Below are 17,187 nucleotides of genomic sequence, written 5' to 3'. Positions count from 1 at the left end.
GTGAAAAATTGGTTGAATGCAGCAGGGGAGTGGTGCATAGTACAAAATTGTTCTTTGGGAAGTGTTATGGGTATCCTATCAAGCACTGTGAAAAATTGGTTGAATGCGGCACGGGAGTGGTGTATAATGCAACATTGTCTTGTGGGAAGTGTTATGGGTGTGCTATCAAGAACTGTGAAAAATTGGTTGAATGCAGCAGGGGAGTGGTGTATAGTACAAAATTGTTCTTTGGGAAGTGTTATGGTTATGCTATCAAGCACTGTGAAAAATTGGTTGAATGCGGCACGGGAGTGGTGTATAATGCAATATTGTCTTGTGGGAAGTGTTACGGGTGTGCTATCAAGCACTGTGAAAAATTGGTTGAATGCAGCAGGGGAGTGGTGTAAAGTACAAAATTGTCCTTTGGGAAGTGTTATGGGTGTGCTATCAAGCACTGTGAAAAATAGGTTGAATGCGGCAGGGGAGTGGTGTATAGTGCAAAATTGTCCTTTGGGAAGTGTTATGGATGTGCTATCAAGCACTGTGAAAAATTGGTTGAATGCGGCAGGGGAGTGGTGTATAGTGCAAAATTGTCCTTTGGGAAGTGTTATGAGTGTGCTATCAAGCACTGTGAAAAATTGGTTGAATGCTGCAGGGGAGTGGTGTATAATGCAACATTGTCCTGTGGGAAGTATTACGGGTGTGCTATCAAGCACTGTGAAAAATTGGTTGAATGCAGCAGGGGAGTGGTGTATAGTACAAAATTGTCCTTTGGGAAGTGTTATGGGTGTGCTATCAAGCACTGTGAAAAATTGGTTGAATTCGGCAGGAGAGTGGTGTATAGTACAAAATTGTTCTTTGGGAAGTGTTATGGGTATGCTATCAAGCACTGTGAAAAATTGGTTGAATGCGGCACGGGAGTGGTGTATAATGGAACATTGTCTTGTGGGAAGTGTTACGGGTGTGCTATCAAGCACTGTGAAAAATTGGTTGAATGCAGCAGGGGAGTGGTGCATAGTACAAAATTGTTCTTTGGGAAGTGTTATGGGTATCCTATCAAGCACTGTGAAAAATTGGTTGAATGCGGCACGGGAGTGGTGTATAATGCAACATTGTCTTGTGGGAAGTGTTATGGGTGTGCTATCAAGAACTGTGAAAAATTGGTTGAATGCAGCAGGGGAGTGGTGTATAGTACAAAATTGTTCTTTGGGAAGTGTTATGGTTATGCTATCAAGCACTGTGAAAAATTGGTTGAATGCGGCACGGGAGTGGTGTATAATGCAATATTGTCTTGTGGGAAGTGTTACGGGTGTGCTATCAAGCACTGTGAAAAATTGGTTGAATGCAGCAGGGGAGTGGTGTAAAGTACAAAATTGTCCTTTGGGAAGTGTTATGGGTGTGCTATCAAGCACTGTGAAAAATAGGTTGAATGCGGCAGGGGAGTGGTGTATAGTGCAAAATTGTCCTTTGGGAAGTGTTATGAGTGTGCTATCAAGCACTGTGAAAAATTGGTTGAATGCTGCAGGGGAGTGGTGTATAATGCAACATTGTCCTGTGGGAAGTGTTACGGGTGTGCTATCAAGCACTGTGAAAAATTGGTTGAATGCAGCAGGGGAGTGGTGTATAGTACAAAATTGTCCTTTGGGAAGTGTTATGGGTGTGCTATCAAGCACTGTGAAAAATTGGTTGAATGCAGCAGGGGAGTGGTGTAAAGTACAAAATTGTCCTTTGGGAAGTGTTATGGGTGTGCTATCAAGCACTGTGAAAAATTGGTTGAATGCAGCAGGGGAGTGGTGTATAGTACAAAATTGTTCTTTGGGAAGTGTTATGGGTGTGCTATCAAGCACTGTGAAAAATTGGTTGAATGCGGCACGGGAGTGGTGTATAATGCAACATTGTCTTGTGGGAAGTGTTACGGGTGTGCTATCAAGCACTGTGAAAAATTGGTTGAATGCAGCAGGGGAGTGGTGCATAGTACAAAATTGTTCTTTGGGAAGTGTTATGGGTATCCTATCAAGCACTGTGAAAAATTGGTTGAATGCGGCACGGGAGTGGTGTATAATGCAACATTGTCTTGTGGGAAGTGTTATGGGTGTGCTATCAAGAACTGTGAAAAATTGGTTGAATGCAGCAGGGGAGTGGTGTATAGTACAAAATTGTTCTTTGGGAAGTGTTATGGTTATGCTATCAAGCACTGTGAAAAATTGGTTGAATGCGGCACGGGAGTGGTGTATAATGCAATATTGTCTTGTGGGAAGTGTTACGGGTGTGCTATCAAGCACTGTGAAAAATTGGTTGAATGCAGCAGGGGAGTGGTGTAAAGTACAAAATTGTCCTTTGGGAAGTGTTATGGGTGTGCTATCAAGCACTGTGAAAAATAGGTTGAATGTGGCAGGAGAGTGGTGTATAATGCAACATTGTCCTGTGGGAAGTGTTACGGGTGTGCTATCAAGCACTGTGAAAAATTGGTTGAATGCAGCAGGGGAGTGGTGTATAGTACAACATTGTCCTTTGGGAAGTGTTACGGGTGTGCTATCAAGCACTGTGAAAAATTGGTTGAATGCGACAGGGGAGTGGTGTATAATGCAACATTGTCCTGTGGGAAGTGTTATGGGTGTGCTATCAAGCACTGTGAAAAATTGGTTGAATGCAGCAGGGGAGTGGTGTATGATGCAACATTGTCCTTTGGGAAGTGTTACGGGTGTGCTATCAAGCACTGTGAAAAATTGGTTGAATGCGGCAGGGGAGTGGTTTATAATGCAACATTGTCCTGTGGGAAGTGTTATGGGTGTGCTATCAAGCGCTGTGAAAAATTGGTTGAATGCAGCAGGGGAGTGGTGTATGATGCAACATTGTCCTGTGGGAAGTGTTATGGGTGTGCTATCAAGCACTGTGAAAAATTGGTTGAATGCGGCAGGAGAGTGGTGTATAATGCAACATTGTCCTTTGGGAAGTGTTACGGGTGTGCTATCAAGCACTGTGAAAAATTGGTTGAATGCGGCAGGGGAGTGGTGTACAGTACAAAATTGTCCTTTGGGAAGTGTTATGGGTGTGCTATCAAGCACTGTGAAAAATTGGTTGAATGCGGCAGGGGAGTGGTGTATAATGCAACATTGTCTTGTGGGAAGTGTTATGGGTGTGCTATCAAGCACTGTGAAAAATTGGTTGAATGCGGCAGGGGAGAGGTGTATAATGCAACATTGTCCTGTGGGAAGTGTTACAGGTGTGCTGTCAAGCACTGTGAAAAATTGGTTGAATGCGGCAGGGGAGTGGTGTATAATTCAACATTGTCCTGTGGGAAGTGTTACGGGTGTGTTATCAAGCACTGTGAAAAATTGGTTGAATGCAGCAGGGGAGTGGTGTATAGTACAAAATTGTCCTTTGGGAAGTGTTACGGGTGTGCTATCAAGCACTGTGAAAAATTGGTTGAATGCAGCAGGGGAGTGGTGTATAATGCAACATTATCTTGTCGGAAGTGTTACGGGTGTGCTATCAAGCACTGTGAAAATTGGTTGAATGCAGCAGGGGAGTGGTGTATAGTACAAAATTGTCCTGTGGGAAGTGTTATGGGTGTGCTATCAAGCACTGTGAAAAATTGGTTGAATGCAGCAGGGGAGTGGTGTATGATGCAACATTGTCCTTTGGGAAGTGTTATGGGTTTGCTATCAAGCACTGTGAAAAATTGGTTGAATGCGGCAGGGGAGTGGTGTATAATGCAACATTGTCCTGTGGGAAGTGTTATGGGTGTGCTATCAAGCACTGTGAAAAATTGGTTGAATGCAGCAGGGGAGTGGTGTATGATGCAACATTGTCCTGTGGGAAGTGTTATGGGTGTGCTATCAAGCACTGTGAAAAATTGGTTGAATGCAGCAGGGGAGTGGTGTATAGTACAAAATTGTCCTTTGGGAAGTGTTATGGGTGTGCTATCAAGCACTGTGAAAAATTGGTTGAATGCAGCAGGGGAGTGGTGTATGATGCAACATTGTCCTTTGGGAAGTGTTACGGGTGTGCTATCAAGCACAGTGAAAAATTGGTTGAATGCGGCAGGGGAGTGGTGTATAATGCAACATTGTCCTGTGGGAAGTGTTATGGGTGTGCTATCAAGCACTGTGAAAAATTGGTTGAATGCAGCAGGGGAGTGGTGTATGATGCAACATTGTCCTGTGGGAAGTGTTATGGGTGTGCTATCAAGCACTGTGAAAAATTGGTTGAATGCGGCAGGGGAGTGGTGTATAATGCAACATTGTCCTGTGGGAAGTGTTATGGGTGTGCTATCAAGCACTGTGAAAAATTGGTTGAATGCAGCAGGGGAGTGGTGTATGATGCAACATTGTCCTGTGGGAAGTGTTATGGGTGTGCTATCAAGCACTGTGAAAAATTGGTTGAATGCGGCAGGGGAGTGGTGTATAATGCAACATTGTCCTGTGGGAAGTGTTATGGGTGTGCTATCAAGCACTGTGAAAATTGGTTGAATGCAGCAGGGGAGTGGTGTATGATGCAACATTGTCCTGTGGGAAGTGTTATGGGTGTGCTATCAAGAACTGTGAAAAATTGGTTGAATGCAGCAGGGGAGTGGTGTATAGTACAAAATTGTCCTTTGGGAAGTGTTATGGGTGTGCTATCAAGCACTGTGAAAAATTGGTTGAATGCGGCAGGGGAGTGGTGTATAATGCAACATTGTCTTGTGGGAAGTGTTAGGGGTGTGCTATCAAGCACTGTGAAAAATTGGTTGAATGCAGCAGGGGAGTGGTGTATAGTACAAAATTGTCCTTTGGGAAGTGTTATGGGTGTGCTATCAAGCACTGTGAAAAATTGGTTGAATGTGGCAGGGGAGTGGTGTATAATTCAACATTGTCCTGTGGGAAGTGTTACGGGTGTGCTATCAAGCACTGTGAAAAATTGGTTGAATGCAGCAGGGGAGTGGTGTATAGTACAAAATTGTCCTTTGGGAAGTGTTATGGGTATGCTATCAAGCACTGTGAAAAATTGGTTGAATGCGGCACGGGAGTGGTGTATAATGCAACATTGTCTTGTGGGAAGTGTTACGGGTGTGCTATCAAGCACTGTGAAAAATTGGTTGAATGCAGCAGGGGAGTGGTGCATAGTACAAAATTGTTCTTTGGGAAGTGTTATGGGTATCCTATCAAGCACTGTGAAAAATTGGTTGAATGCGGCACGGGAGTGGTGTATAATGCAACATTGTCTTGTGGGAAGTGTTATGGGTGTGCTATCAAGAACTGTGAAAAATTGGTTGAATGCAGCAGGGGAGTGGTGTATAGTACAAAATTGTTCTTTGGGAAGTGTTATGGTTATGCTATCAAGCACTGTGAAAAATTGGTTGAATGCAGCAGGGGAGTGGTGTAAAGTACAAAATTGTCCTTTGGGAAGTGTTATGGGTGTGCTATCAAGCACTGTGAAAAATAGGTTGAATGTGGCAGGAGAGTGGTGTATAATGCAACATTGTCCTGTGGGAAGTGTTACGGGTGTGCTATCAAGCACTGTGAAAAATTGGTTGAATGCAGCAGGGGAGTGGTGTATAGTACAAAATTGTCCTTTGGGAAGTGTTACGGGTGTGCTATCAAGCACTGTGAAAAATTGGTTGAATGCGGCAGGGGAGTGGTGCATAATGCAACATTGTCCTGTGGGAAGTGTTATGGGTGTGCTATCAAGCACTGTGAAAAATTGGTTGAATGCAGCAGGGGAGTGGTGTATGATGCAACATTGTCCTTTGGGAAGTGTTACGGGTGTGCTATCAAGCACTGTGAAAAATTGGTTGAATGCGGCAGGGGAGTGGTTTATAATGCAACATTGTCCTGTGGGAAGTGTTATGGGTGTGCTATCAAGCGCTGTGAAAAATTGGTTGAATGCAGCAGGGGAGTGGTGTATGATGCAACATTGTCCTGTGGGAAGTGTTATGGGTGTGCTATCAAGCACTGTGAAAAATTGGTTGAATGCGGCAGGAGAGTGGTGTATAATGCAACATTGTCCTTTGGGAAGTGTTACGGGTGTGCTATCAAGCACTGTGAAAAATTGGTTGAATGCGGCAGGGGAGTGGTGTACAGTACAAAATTGTCCTTTGGGAAGTGTTATGGGTGTGCTATCAAGCACTGTGAAAAATTGGTTGAATGCGGCAGGGGAGTGGTGTATAATGCAACATTGTCTTGTGGGAAGTGTTATGGGTGTGCTATCAAGCACTGTGAAAAATTGGTTGAATGCGGCAGGGGAGAGGTGTATAATGCAACATTGTCCTGTGGGAAGTGTTACAGGTGTGCTGTCAAGCACTGTGAAAAATTGGTTGAATGCGGCAGGGGAGTGGTGTATAATTCAACATTGTCCTGTGGGAAGTGTTACGGGTGTGTTATCAAGCACTGTGAAAAATTGGTTGGATGCAGCAGGGGAGTGGTGTATAGTACAAAATTGTCCTTTGGGAAGTGTTACGGGTGTGCTATCAAGCACTGTGAAAAATTGGTTGAATGCAGCAGGGGAGTGGTGTATAATGCAACATTATCTTGTCGGAAGTGTTACGGGTGTGCTATCAAGCACTGTGAAAATTGGTTGAATGCAGCAGGGGAGTGGTGTATAGTACAAAATTGTTCTGTGGGAAGTGTTATGGGTGTGCTATCAAGCACTGTGAAAAATTGGTTGAATGCAGCAGGGGAGTGGTGTATGATGCAACATTGTCCTTTGGGAAGTGTTACGGGTGTGCTATTAAGCACTGTGAAAAATTGGTTGAATGCGGCAGGGGAGTGGTGTATAATGCAACATTGTCCTGTGGGAAGTGTTATGGGTGTGCTATCAAGCACTGTGGAAAATTGGTTGAATGCAGCAGGGGAGTGGTGTATGATGCAACATTGTCCTGTGGGAAGTGTTATGGGTGTGCTATCAAGCACTGTGAAAAATTGGTTGAATGCAGCAGGGGAGTGGTGTATAGTACAAAATTGTCCTTTGGGAAGTGTTATGGGTGTGCTATCAAGCACTGTGAAAAATTGGTTGAATGCAGCAGGGGAGTGGTGTATGATGCAACATTGTCCTTTGGGAAGTGTTACGGGTGTGCTATCAAGCACAGTGAAAAATTGGTTGAATGCAGCAGGGGAGTGGTGTATAATGCAACATTGTCCTGTGGGAAGTGTTATGGGTGTGCTATCAAGCACTGTGAAAAATTGGTTGAATGCAGCAGGGGAGTGGTGTATGATGCAACATTGTCCTGTGGGAAGTGTTATGGGTGTGCTATCAAGCACTGTGAAAAATTGGTTGAATGCGGCAGGGGAGTGGTGTATAATGCAACATTGTCCTGTGGGAAGTGTTATGGGTGTGCTATCAAGCACTGTGAAAAATTGGTTGAATGCAGCAGGGGAGTGGTGTATGATGCAACATTGTCCTGTGGGAAGTGTTATGGGTGTGCTATCAAGCACTGTGAAAAATTGGTTGAATGCGGCAGGGGAGTGGTGTATAATGCAACATTGTCTTGTGGGAAGTGTTACGGGTGTGCTATCAAGCACTGTGAAAAATTGGTTGAATGCAGCAGGGGAGTGGTGTATAGTACAAAATTGTCCTTTGGGAAGTGTTACGGGTGTGCTATCAAGCACTGTGAAAAATTGGTTGAATGCGGCAGGAGAGTGGTGTATAATGCAACATTGTCCTTTGGGAAGTGTTACGGGTGTGCTATCAAGCACTGTGAAAAATTGGTTGAATGCGGCAGGGGAGTGGTGTATGATGCAACATTGTCCTGTGGGAAGTGTTATGGGTGTGCTATCAAGCACTGTGAAAAATTGGTTGAATGCGGCAGGAGAGTGGTGTATAATGCAACATTGTCCTTTGGGAAGTGTTACGGGTGTGCTATCAAGTACTGTGAAAAATTGGTTGAATGCAGCAGGGGAGTGGTGTATAATGCAACATTGTCCTGTGGGAAGTGTTATGGGTGTGCTATCAAGCACTGTGAAAAATTGGTTGAATGCAGCAGGGGAGTGGTGTATGATGCAACATTGTCCTGTGGGAAGTGTTATGGGTGTGCTATCAAGAACTGTGAAAAATTGGTTGAATGCAGCAGGGGAGTGGTGTATAGTACAAAATTGTCCTTTGGGAAGTGTTATGGGTGTGCTATCAAGCACTGTGAAAAATTGGTTGAATGCGGCAGGGGAGTGGTGTATAATGCAACATTGTCTTGTGGGAAGTGTTAGGGGTGTGCTATCAAGCACTGTGAAAAATTGGTTGAATGCAGCAGGGGAGTGGTGTATAGTACAAAATTGTCCTTTGGGAAGTGTTATGGGTGTGCTATCAAGCACTGTGAAAAATTGGTTGAATGTGGCAGGGGAGTGGTGTATAATTCAACATTGTCCTGTGGGAAGTGTTACGGGTGTGCTATCAAGCACTGTGAAAAATTGGTTGAATGCAGCAGGGGAGTGGTGTATAGTACAAAATTGTCCTTTGGGAAGTGTTATGGGTGTGCTATCAAGCACTGTGAAAAATTGGTTGAATGCGGCAGGGGAGTGGTGTATAATTCAACATTGTCCTGTGGGAAGTGTTACGGGTGTGCTATCAAGCACTGTGAAAAATTGGTTGAATGCAGCAGGGGAGTGGTGTATAGTACAACATTGTCCTGTGGGAAGTGTTATGGGTGTGCTATCAAGCACTGTGAAAAATTGGTTGAATGTGGCACGGGAGTGGTGTATAGTACAACATTGTCCTGTGGGAAGTGTTATGTCGGGCAGACGTCTCTTAAACAACAGATTATTAAATTAAGAGGGCCGCCTTGTTCAAATATTTCGTTCCATTAGAGGGGGTGCAGCTATGCATTTTTGCTGTCAGAAGCTAGGGTGTTCTCAAGATTAAAAGAAAAATTGCATGAAAGATCGAAGAAGCTGACAAGAGAAATTCCTTTGCGAGTCAAATCAATTTATTCAACACATCAACCTTTATGCAAGATGGTCTGGGCTAAAATTGGGATTAATTAAGAAATAACTCTTCATTCTAATTGGCACTATAGCCTCTAGCAGCTCTTGAGGAATTTCAGACTATATGATCCCACTGAGTCGGTACGTGCCAATCATCCCAGGAGCATCATCATCACCAGCAGCATTTTGTTATCAGATCTGGTGAGAAATGTGTCGCAAGGCCATCAATCACTCTGCGTGCCACTGAATTAGATTTCCTGAGTGCTAACCACTAAGTGAAATCTTGTATCTTCTTTCTTGGATTTTGACCATGTGTTTTTCAATAGATCTCAGTTGATAGTTTGCACTGCGTACATGTGGTCCGTTCCTTATCCCCGTTATTTCCACTGCTCTCTGATGTTGTGGATATGTTGAACGACACACAGTAGTGCTGTCAAAGGAGAGCTTGCCAAGCAACCGATCTGCGCAGCCAGCACCTTTGTTTTGTAATTCACCCGCATGGATCCCAGATAATTAAATTTTATGGCATGGCTGTGGTGCGGCGTCAGTTCTGTGAAAATAGCTAGTGGGAAGCAACTGAGTGAGCCGGAGTAAGTGCCTCGGAATGTTCTATCTTACATAACCACCTCGTGCATCGCAACATCAATACATGGGCACCACCTGGAATATGAAACGCGCTGTAGAACACCTGTTAAGTTATTTAGAGTGCTCTGAGGCTTGCTTGAGTTTTTTGTATGATTTAAAAACACTAGACATTTATTGGATGCAAGAAAGTGGAATAGGTCTTTACACCTTGCAAGCCCTTAGTTTATTTGTCGTTGTTGTTGTTGTTGTTTTTATTTTAAGCCCTCTATGTGACACCAGGTCATGTCCTGAGGATGAAAGAAGGGGAATGAACCAAGGGCTTGTTTCTCTGTTGGGTTACGTTAGGTAACGTTAGCTATGGTTTAAACACTTTGAACACCCAGATGGTGAACTGTTTTGTTCCCTATCAGAATGGAGGAGCGGCCCAACTACAGCACCTTGCAGCGGCCCAAGTGTCCTCCACCTCCTGCTCCAGGGCCTGCCAGTAAGTGCTCTCATTTGCTAAACTTCAAAGGGGCCCTGAAACTCTTTTGTGTGTAGTCCTAGAATGGCGTCAGCATAGGAACGCACCAACTTACGGATCTCCAGTGGCATTGGCATCCGTTGTTAAGCATGCATTAGCACACCTAACACTGCACGCCAAGTTAGCATGCATTGGGAAGTGTGGTTTCAGAGATGGCAATATGCAGTGGTGAGTACTGTCGCAGCGAGCTCGAGACAATAGACTGACTTGGGTATGCAGTGTTTAAAAGAGCATGTATGACCACACCATGTGCAAAATACCTTCAATTCAACTCAAAATTAGGAATAAGTATGTATTACTGAAAGCGCTCTCACGACCATGGAAGCCAGTAATACCTGTGGGGCCCGCTTGCTGCATAACAGCTGACATTAGAGTCTTTTAGCAACTTACGGAAATACGGTACGCAAATACGGTAAGGCTGAACGGTGGCACTCCTCCTCTCCTGGTCGTTGTGCTTTTGCCAGTGAAGCCACCCCAACACCTCGAAAGCTTTTTCAAAAGTTACTGCGGGTTGTCGTGCCTCATTGTTGCTTGTCAGCCTACGCATTGTTAAAGAGGAACCTGTCGTTCGGGGGGCGCACTGTCACTGGAACTGGGAGCGGCTTAAACGGACACTAAAGGCAAATAATAAGTCGACGTTTATTGTTGTAAGAGCGTTCCAAAATCCTCGTAGTGCTTGTTTCGTGCCAAGGAAATGCTTATTTTGAAAGAAGATCGCGTTTTAGTGGTCCACACGGCGTTAGCGCACTTTAGATCACCCGCCTGAACTGGCTTTCTGACGTAACAGTTGCCGTGCCCAGCGTTGCCTGCCTTTACTGCCCGGCCACCGACGCTATGGTTTCTTGCGCAACAGCGGCCATCAGCCTTGACAGTACGTAGCCGCGGGCCACTCCGAAACTGTGTAGTTCACTGTAACGGAGCCTAGCTTAATTGACCAGCAGCAGCAGTAGAGCATCAACAGTGCGAAAATAGCGAGAGCCAAGCACACACAGTAGTATGCGATACCGAAACTACCACTGAGACGCGTAGCTCGGCGAAAACAGAACTTTTGAACCACTCGCATCATTCCCCATGGTAACGCCAAGAGGGTCACTTTTCCATGAATCAAACAGAAACAAACAAGCAACATTTTATTACGTCTTCCAAATGCTCGGAATGTTCTTTTTTTTTATCATAAGTAGCTTGAATACTAGTGATAATTTGTACTCGGGACTCTTGACATCATCGAGCTCGTTCCAAAACGTCCCACTGGTGGCGCATATAGTGTCCTACATTTACCTTAATTTCTTGATTGCTAGAGCTCTACTACTGATAATATTGACGTTTTAGACGTTCTCACACAGTGATCTTTCACTTTGACATAAGTTGTTATTTGTGTCCCTTTAAGCACAACGAGTGGGAAAGAAGCGCGACCGTACTGCCTTAACGTATTTGCGTACCGTATTTCCATAACTTGCTAAAAGACTCACATGTTCACACGAACCGATCAGTTTTTCAGGGTGTGTTTCACCGAAGGTGTTTCGAAGGTGTTTCAGGGTCTACACAAACAAAGTAACAGCAGTGGTGCACAGTCTTGCTGTCTATTACTGTTACATATTGAGGTGATGATGGCTCTCTCTTCAGCCTCGTCGACTGCCTGCAACAGTGTCAGCAGCGGGGACCCCGTTGGCAGCAATGAGCGTCTGCTGGAGGTGGGCGCTGCTGCAGCTGCCACAGCGGTGCCTGTGCCGCCACCACGGAAGGTGGGCCACGCCCTTGTTCACCTTTGGTACACTGGACTCTGTCCGAGGCCCTCTGCTGCCAAGGTTCTTGCTTTCTGCTGCTCATCTGCACGCTCACTTCCCCACAGCCAGGCCCATCCAGCTCTTATTCTGCTTGCAGTGCTAACGCAACTTATGTAGAAACAATACTCATTGTTTTATTGCAACGAATGAACACGTTTATTTCCAGGGTGGGAAATGCAAACGCATAGCTTAGAGCAAAAGCTGCTCACGAGCCAGCCTCAACCTCCTCTTCTTCCAACCTTCGCTAGCATGCTTCAATATATTTATGGATACCCAGGAAAATACAGTTCAGGCCACTTACCACGTAACCTCTTATAGTGCAGGGTCAGCTACAACACGGCCTTTTCTGACTACCTTTACCCTCCCATAGAATTCTGTGTGTATGCATACTGCTTATAGTGCAGCCCCCTGAGGTGAAAGACCGCTTGTGATGCAGTTGCCATAAAATCCCACCAACAAGTGAGTGAGCTTCTCAGCGGAGATGCATCGGTTGAGGAGAGGGCGATGAGGGCATTATGAAAAACGAGGAGACGGGGAGTGAACAAATCTGGAGTCGATGGAGGAGGAAGAAAAAAAAAAAAGGCCGAGGCAGCATTGCGTCATGGGCGCACACAGTGAGCAAGGAGGCTAGGCGATGGAGATGCCTTTGCACCAGCGTGGCTGAAGGGTGCATGCTGATTGTCACCTGCACACAGAATGCTCACTCCTGTCTGCATCAGGTGTGTGTTACTGCTGTTCAGCTCAGCAGTTTCCTGTAAGGAAATGAAATAGTTGCATCATTCTTGGGTGCAACAGATATCATGCATGTCTCCTTGTCCGCAAATTTAACCCTTTCCCATCCGAAGAAGAGCTGAGCTCGTCCTCCCTGAAACAAGCATTTGGGGGCACTGCAGTTTACCTACCCTGATTCATTTTGCTGTGTTTCCTTTGGCTTCAGCAGATGGTGCAGTAAAAGAATTTTTAATGCGCTCAAAACATGATTTTGGTCAAGTAACAACTTGATTCTGGTAACCGGAACTAGAAAATTGCATCATCCTCTGTGTGCGAGTGGCGCGTGTGCTGGCAAAAGCATCGTTCAGGAAAAGAAAGAAAAAAAGTGTGCTTGTGTGCCCAAGTTTTGTGAAATGAAGTAGTTGACTTTTCCTGCGAGTGTGGCAGCGACTACACATAGCAGCAGTTTCTCTAAATCATTGGATTCGAATGACAACCGCATCTCAGCATATTGGCAATGGACGCCATTAGATGTAAGCAAACCCGCTCCAAAGGTTTTGTTTTCACTCATTCACTTGTCCCTGCTCTTTATTTTTTAAATTTCAAAGAGACATTTTCTGCACCAAAGACTGGAAAGGTTGGGGCACTTTTCGGGGTGTAGTGCAGTGAAACCAATTCTTTGCGTACTTTAAAAAAAAAAAAAAAATGTATATTGCACGTATCTTGTGAATAGAGCACCTTTCAGGAATTTTTTTTAGTTGTTTCAAGACACGCAGAATCAAATAGGCAAAACAAAATATATAGGTATTTTTCTACCGTTTTCGGCCAAGAAACTCGGTAGGGAAAGGGTTAAGAGCTTTATGACCCGAGCTTTTGCCTTTGCTACCAGTATGTGGACTTACAAGCTTGGCAGGCTTTTGCTGTGGCTGATTTCCCGGCCACGAACTCAAACGTCGTTTCACACACAGTGCTCGTGGTTCAGTGCTTAAGTTTTCAGCACCCATTTTCCATGATGCCTGGAGCAAGCTTCTCGTAACGGCATGCCAATCCACAGTCTAGGCCTAATGAGTGCTAGCTGCCTTGATGGCAGCGGTTGCGGGTGATTGAAGTTGCGGTTTTGTATGGAATGAACAAAACTTTCTGCAGTGGCTGCACAACCACGTCGTCAATGAAGGCGAGGGCATGGATAACACTCAACTGGTGGTTTGCGATTCGATCGCAATGTTTTGGACATTGCACATGCGCCCATGTAATCAAATGAGGTGCCATACAGCATGTGGAATTTTGGTCGGTCAAAATATCGCGATCGCAATGTTTTGGACATTGCACATGCGCCCATGTAATCAAATGAGGTGCCATACAGCATGTGGAATTTTGGTCGGTCAAAAATCGTAAAAACCCGCGTATAGCCCGGGGTTTCTTTCTAGATTTTAGGTTGCGAAATTTCGGCCCCGTACTGTATGCGTGTCCCAAGAATTTTCGGCCCGAATTCAGTTTTGGTTTCGGCATAGCGCGGTGCTATCATCATCATCAGGTGCGCGCTTCTGCGCTAGGTAGTGTTAGCGGTGTTAGTCTTACATACCCATGCGTGCAACAGTGGGGCTCTTCGATTTGCCATTTTCTGGCAACCCGCTTGTAACGAGCGTGTGGTGCCCTGCCTAGCCTAGTTTCGTTACCTCACCAGGTTCAGCAGGTAACCTTGGTCGTGTGTGAATAATAAACACTGACGAGCGCGGCTCGGCAGTCAATACATAGAGTAACAGAAAATGACAAGAGTGGACACACGAGCCTATAAGCGGCGGAGCTACGCAGCTTCCCGCCAGCCATTAGACGGCAGCAAGTCACTCCCTGTTTCCAAGAGAACGCGCGTACTGTAGTCGGTGACAACCTAACAATAAAAAGTAAACTGTACCGCTGTCCATTTGTATTATGCGTGTCCAACTACGGCCGCTCTTTACCATGACGTAACGGTTCAAACGAACCAATGAAAAATGCAACATGGCGCCGTTCGCGACGAGAGGTGAGGTATCGCTGCACCGAGACCAAGATCCGTCATTTCGAATTTCCTGCGGTGTTTGTTTCTTCCAGAAGAAGCTATTTTCTACTGTTATTCGCACGTACCCAGCGTCGTCCTCGCCGATCGTCATCCGATGCAGTAGAAGCCTGTGACTGTGCCGCGTTTAAAGTGCACCGAGGCGGCAGCAGCTTGGAGTGTTTTACAACACTTTACCGCGTTCCGTCGTTTCGGCAGCGTCAAGTTGCAACACGGCGTGTGTTCCCTCCATCGGTCGGATACATCAAGCATATCGCCTGAGAGTCACCGCATCGGCGATTGTCGTCGCGTTCATTCGTGGGCAGTGAGGTGAAAGTGAAGTCGGAATGTGCGCGTCTGTGTACGATCTGCCGCCCTCAAAAGCCATGGCATTAGCGTTGCCACATGTGCGCGTGTGTGTGTTACTTGGAGCTCGCGACGTGGGAATCTTGGTGATCTATTGTGATATGCGCCGTGCTGTGCGCCTATACAAGTGACGTATGTGCAGGCGAAGCGTGAGAAAAAGGAAGCGACCAACATAGCCCGTTAGCGCAACACAATGCGAAAGTAAACAAACCAGGTGTGGAAAATATGCAGTGGTGTGTGATTTATAAGAAGATAATTGTGGTCATCTGGTGCGTGTGTGATTATGTGACGTGTGCCCATTGGCACAGTTGCGTCGTCTTAACGGAATTGAGTTCCACCAGCCCAGAATGATGTGCTAGGTCAGCGCCTCCTCTATTTTTCAGTGCCTGGGCGAACGCTCTCGTCGGGCCGTCGAGGGCGCGCTTCGCGTCCGCTCGCCGCTGCCGCGTGGTGGCGCTGTGCAAGTAGACTACGGGAAGCTGGCGCTGTACGGCCGCGCGTATCACGAAGCTCACGAATTCGTGTTTGCATCCGAGTTTAATTGCATTTGTGCTTCTTGCAAGCTTTCACAGGTACAGGGGGATGGAAAGAAGCGCGAACATAGCGGCACACCGCTTTCATCACGCTCTAACCGTGGTGGCAATAAAAAGATGCCAAATGTCTTTTATTGTGCCATGGATGACGCTGTCTTTCCTCAATCGTCCAGGCTATAACCGCTTGAAAGTAAATGCGAAACAGCAATGAATGCAGATGCCGCATGTTCGCGTGTGTTTCCATCCCCGCTGTATACGTATTTTGCAGGCAGTCTGCCAGTCCGTGCTGCCAGTTCGATACTTGCACTCGAGTTTGATAGTATTCGCGTTTTAGTTTCTATTTCAGACTATTGCAACCGTCCCAATGCCTTACTCCACTCTGCAAATGGAACTGAAAGAAGTCACGATTGTCTTTTTTTTTATTTCCCTTTATTGTTAAAGAAAAAAATCTCACAGGGTCCCTTATACATTCATCTAAGACGACTGAAAGGCGAATGCCATCGCCTTCTTTTTCTTTCAGTCAATGTATTGAACATTTCCTGCTTCCGTCCGAGATACCTGAGGAGTCAGATACTGAGGCTACAACAATCCGTTGACAAACACAAAGACGAGCTCAAGCAACTGACAACAGGCCGCGCCATTTTTCACGCCTTTCACATTGGCTCAAGTTGAGAATCGGCACTACGATTTTATACTTGAACGACAACGTCTGTTCACACACATCGGTCAGCGTTGCAGGAAGAGCGCGGCATATGTAGCTGTTTTTGTTTGTTTTTCGTACCACCACAATTTAACTGGTTTAAGCTCAGAAATGGTGGAATCACTTGGCATAGTTCCTCTTTTTCTGGCGCCAGCTGTTGCTTTCTCCCGGTGGCAACAAATGTAATTCTCAAAAGCTTTACGAAGGGAACGGGCGATCACGTATACCCCTGGAAGCAGTCTAGTGACATTTTGTGCTATTTAGCGCATGAACTCCAGGCTTGCGCATAGTGTGCTACACCAGAAGACGGTAGCAAGGTAGCACGCATCGGGGAACTTTAAGCGCCCAAGCTTTCAGTATCAGCTCTTGGAAAATGCTGCTTTAGAAATTCGACTTTGAGACAGTCAAAAACCGACTCTCAGTTAAGCGAACGTAACGGTGACAAAACAATTTTCCGCGCATCACTGGCATGCGCTCTTTGGTATCGGGCTAGCAGACGACGCGCGAGCGCCTCGATCAAATAGCCGCGAAAGACATGCCTTCGAAATGGGCTGGTTGCCCAGAACGACAAGTGCTTCGTGATTCCAGTTTACAAGTTTTAATTATACTTTAAACAACGCGAATACAGCCGAAAATTGAACCATATAGCAGCTTCGAATGCAGCCGCGGCCTTCGTTTCCGCGAGCGACGACGCGTCGGCGGGTCTACTACGGTGGCGGCGCCCGGCGGCTAAAAGCCGCACCAACGCCGACGGTCCGTTCCCATTGCGCTCCGCTCCTTCGCCCAGGCACAGAAAAATAGAGGAGGCGCTGGCTAGGTTGAAGTGCCCGTCGCGTAAGTATCGCGCTCGATGCGCGAACGCCTTGCAATGAGAAACGCCGTGCGAGGTAATCGTCTACAAACCGTGAAATGATGCGTTCACTGTGACACATCGATTGCATGGATCGTGATCGTACTGAAGTGACGCCGCTAAAACTATTATTGAGTGAAAAAAAGCTTTTGTTTTTAATGGCGTTGCATCGTATTTCACGATATCATATTTGGAATTCTTGTTTTTGTCTAACGTGCGTTTTTTAGCATTTC

General features: G+C 45.8%; 1 protein-coding gene across 2 annotated transcripts in view; it reads left to right on the top strand.

The window, feature by feature from the left end:
- The window catches only part of LOC119397007 (arfGAP with SH3 domain, ANK repeat and PH domain-containing protein), a 108,004-nt gene that overhangs the window by 80,014 nt on the left and 10,803 nt on the right, over window positions 1-17,187 (top strand). For both annotated transcript variants that reach the window (XM_037664420.2, XM_037664422.2), the window contains 2 exons: window positions 9,866-9,939; window positions 11,602-11,783. In XM_037664420.2, the coding sequence (XP_037520348.1) occupies window positions 9,866-9,939; window positions 11,602-11,783 (256 nt within the window). The remainder of the gene's footprint in view (window positions 1-9,865; window positions 9,940-11,601; window positions 11,784-17,187) is intronic.

The sequence above is a fragment of the Rhipicephalus sanguineus genome, chromosome 6, assembly GCF_013339695.2.
Source record: "Rhipicephalus sanguineus isolate Rsan-2018 chromosome 6, BIME_Rsan_1.4, whole genome shotgun sequence".
In the NCBI taxonomy this organism is placed as follows: Eukaryota; Metazoa; Arthropoda; class Arachnida; order Ixodida; family Ixodidae; genus Rhipicephalus; species Rhipicephalus sanguineus.
Note: the sequence above shows the minus strand (reverse complement) of the source record. Positions and strands in the feature narration are given on the sequence as shown.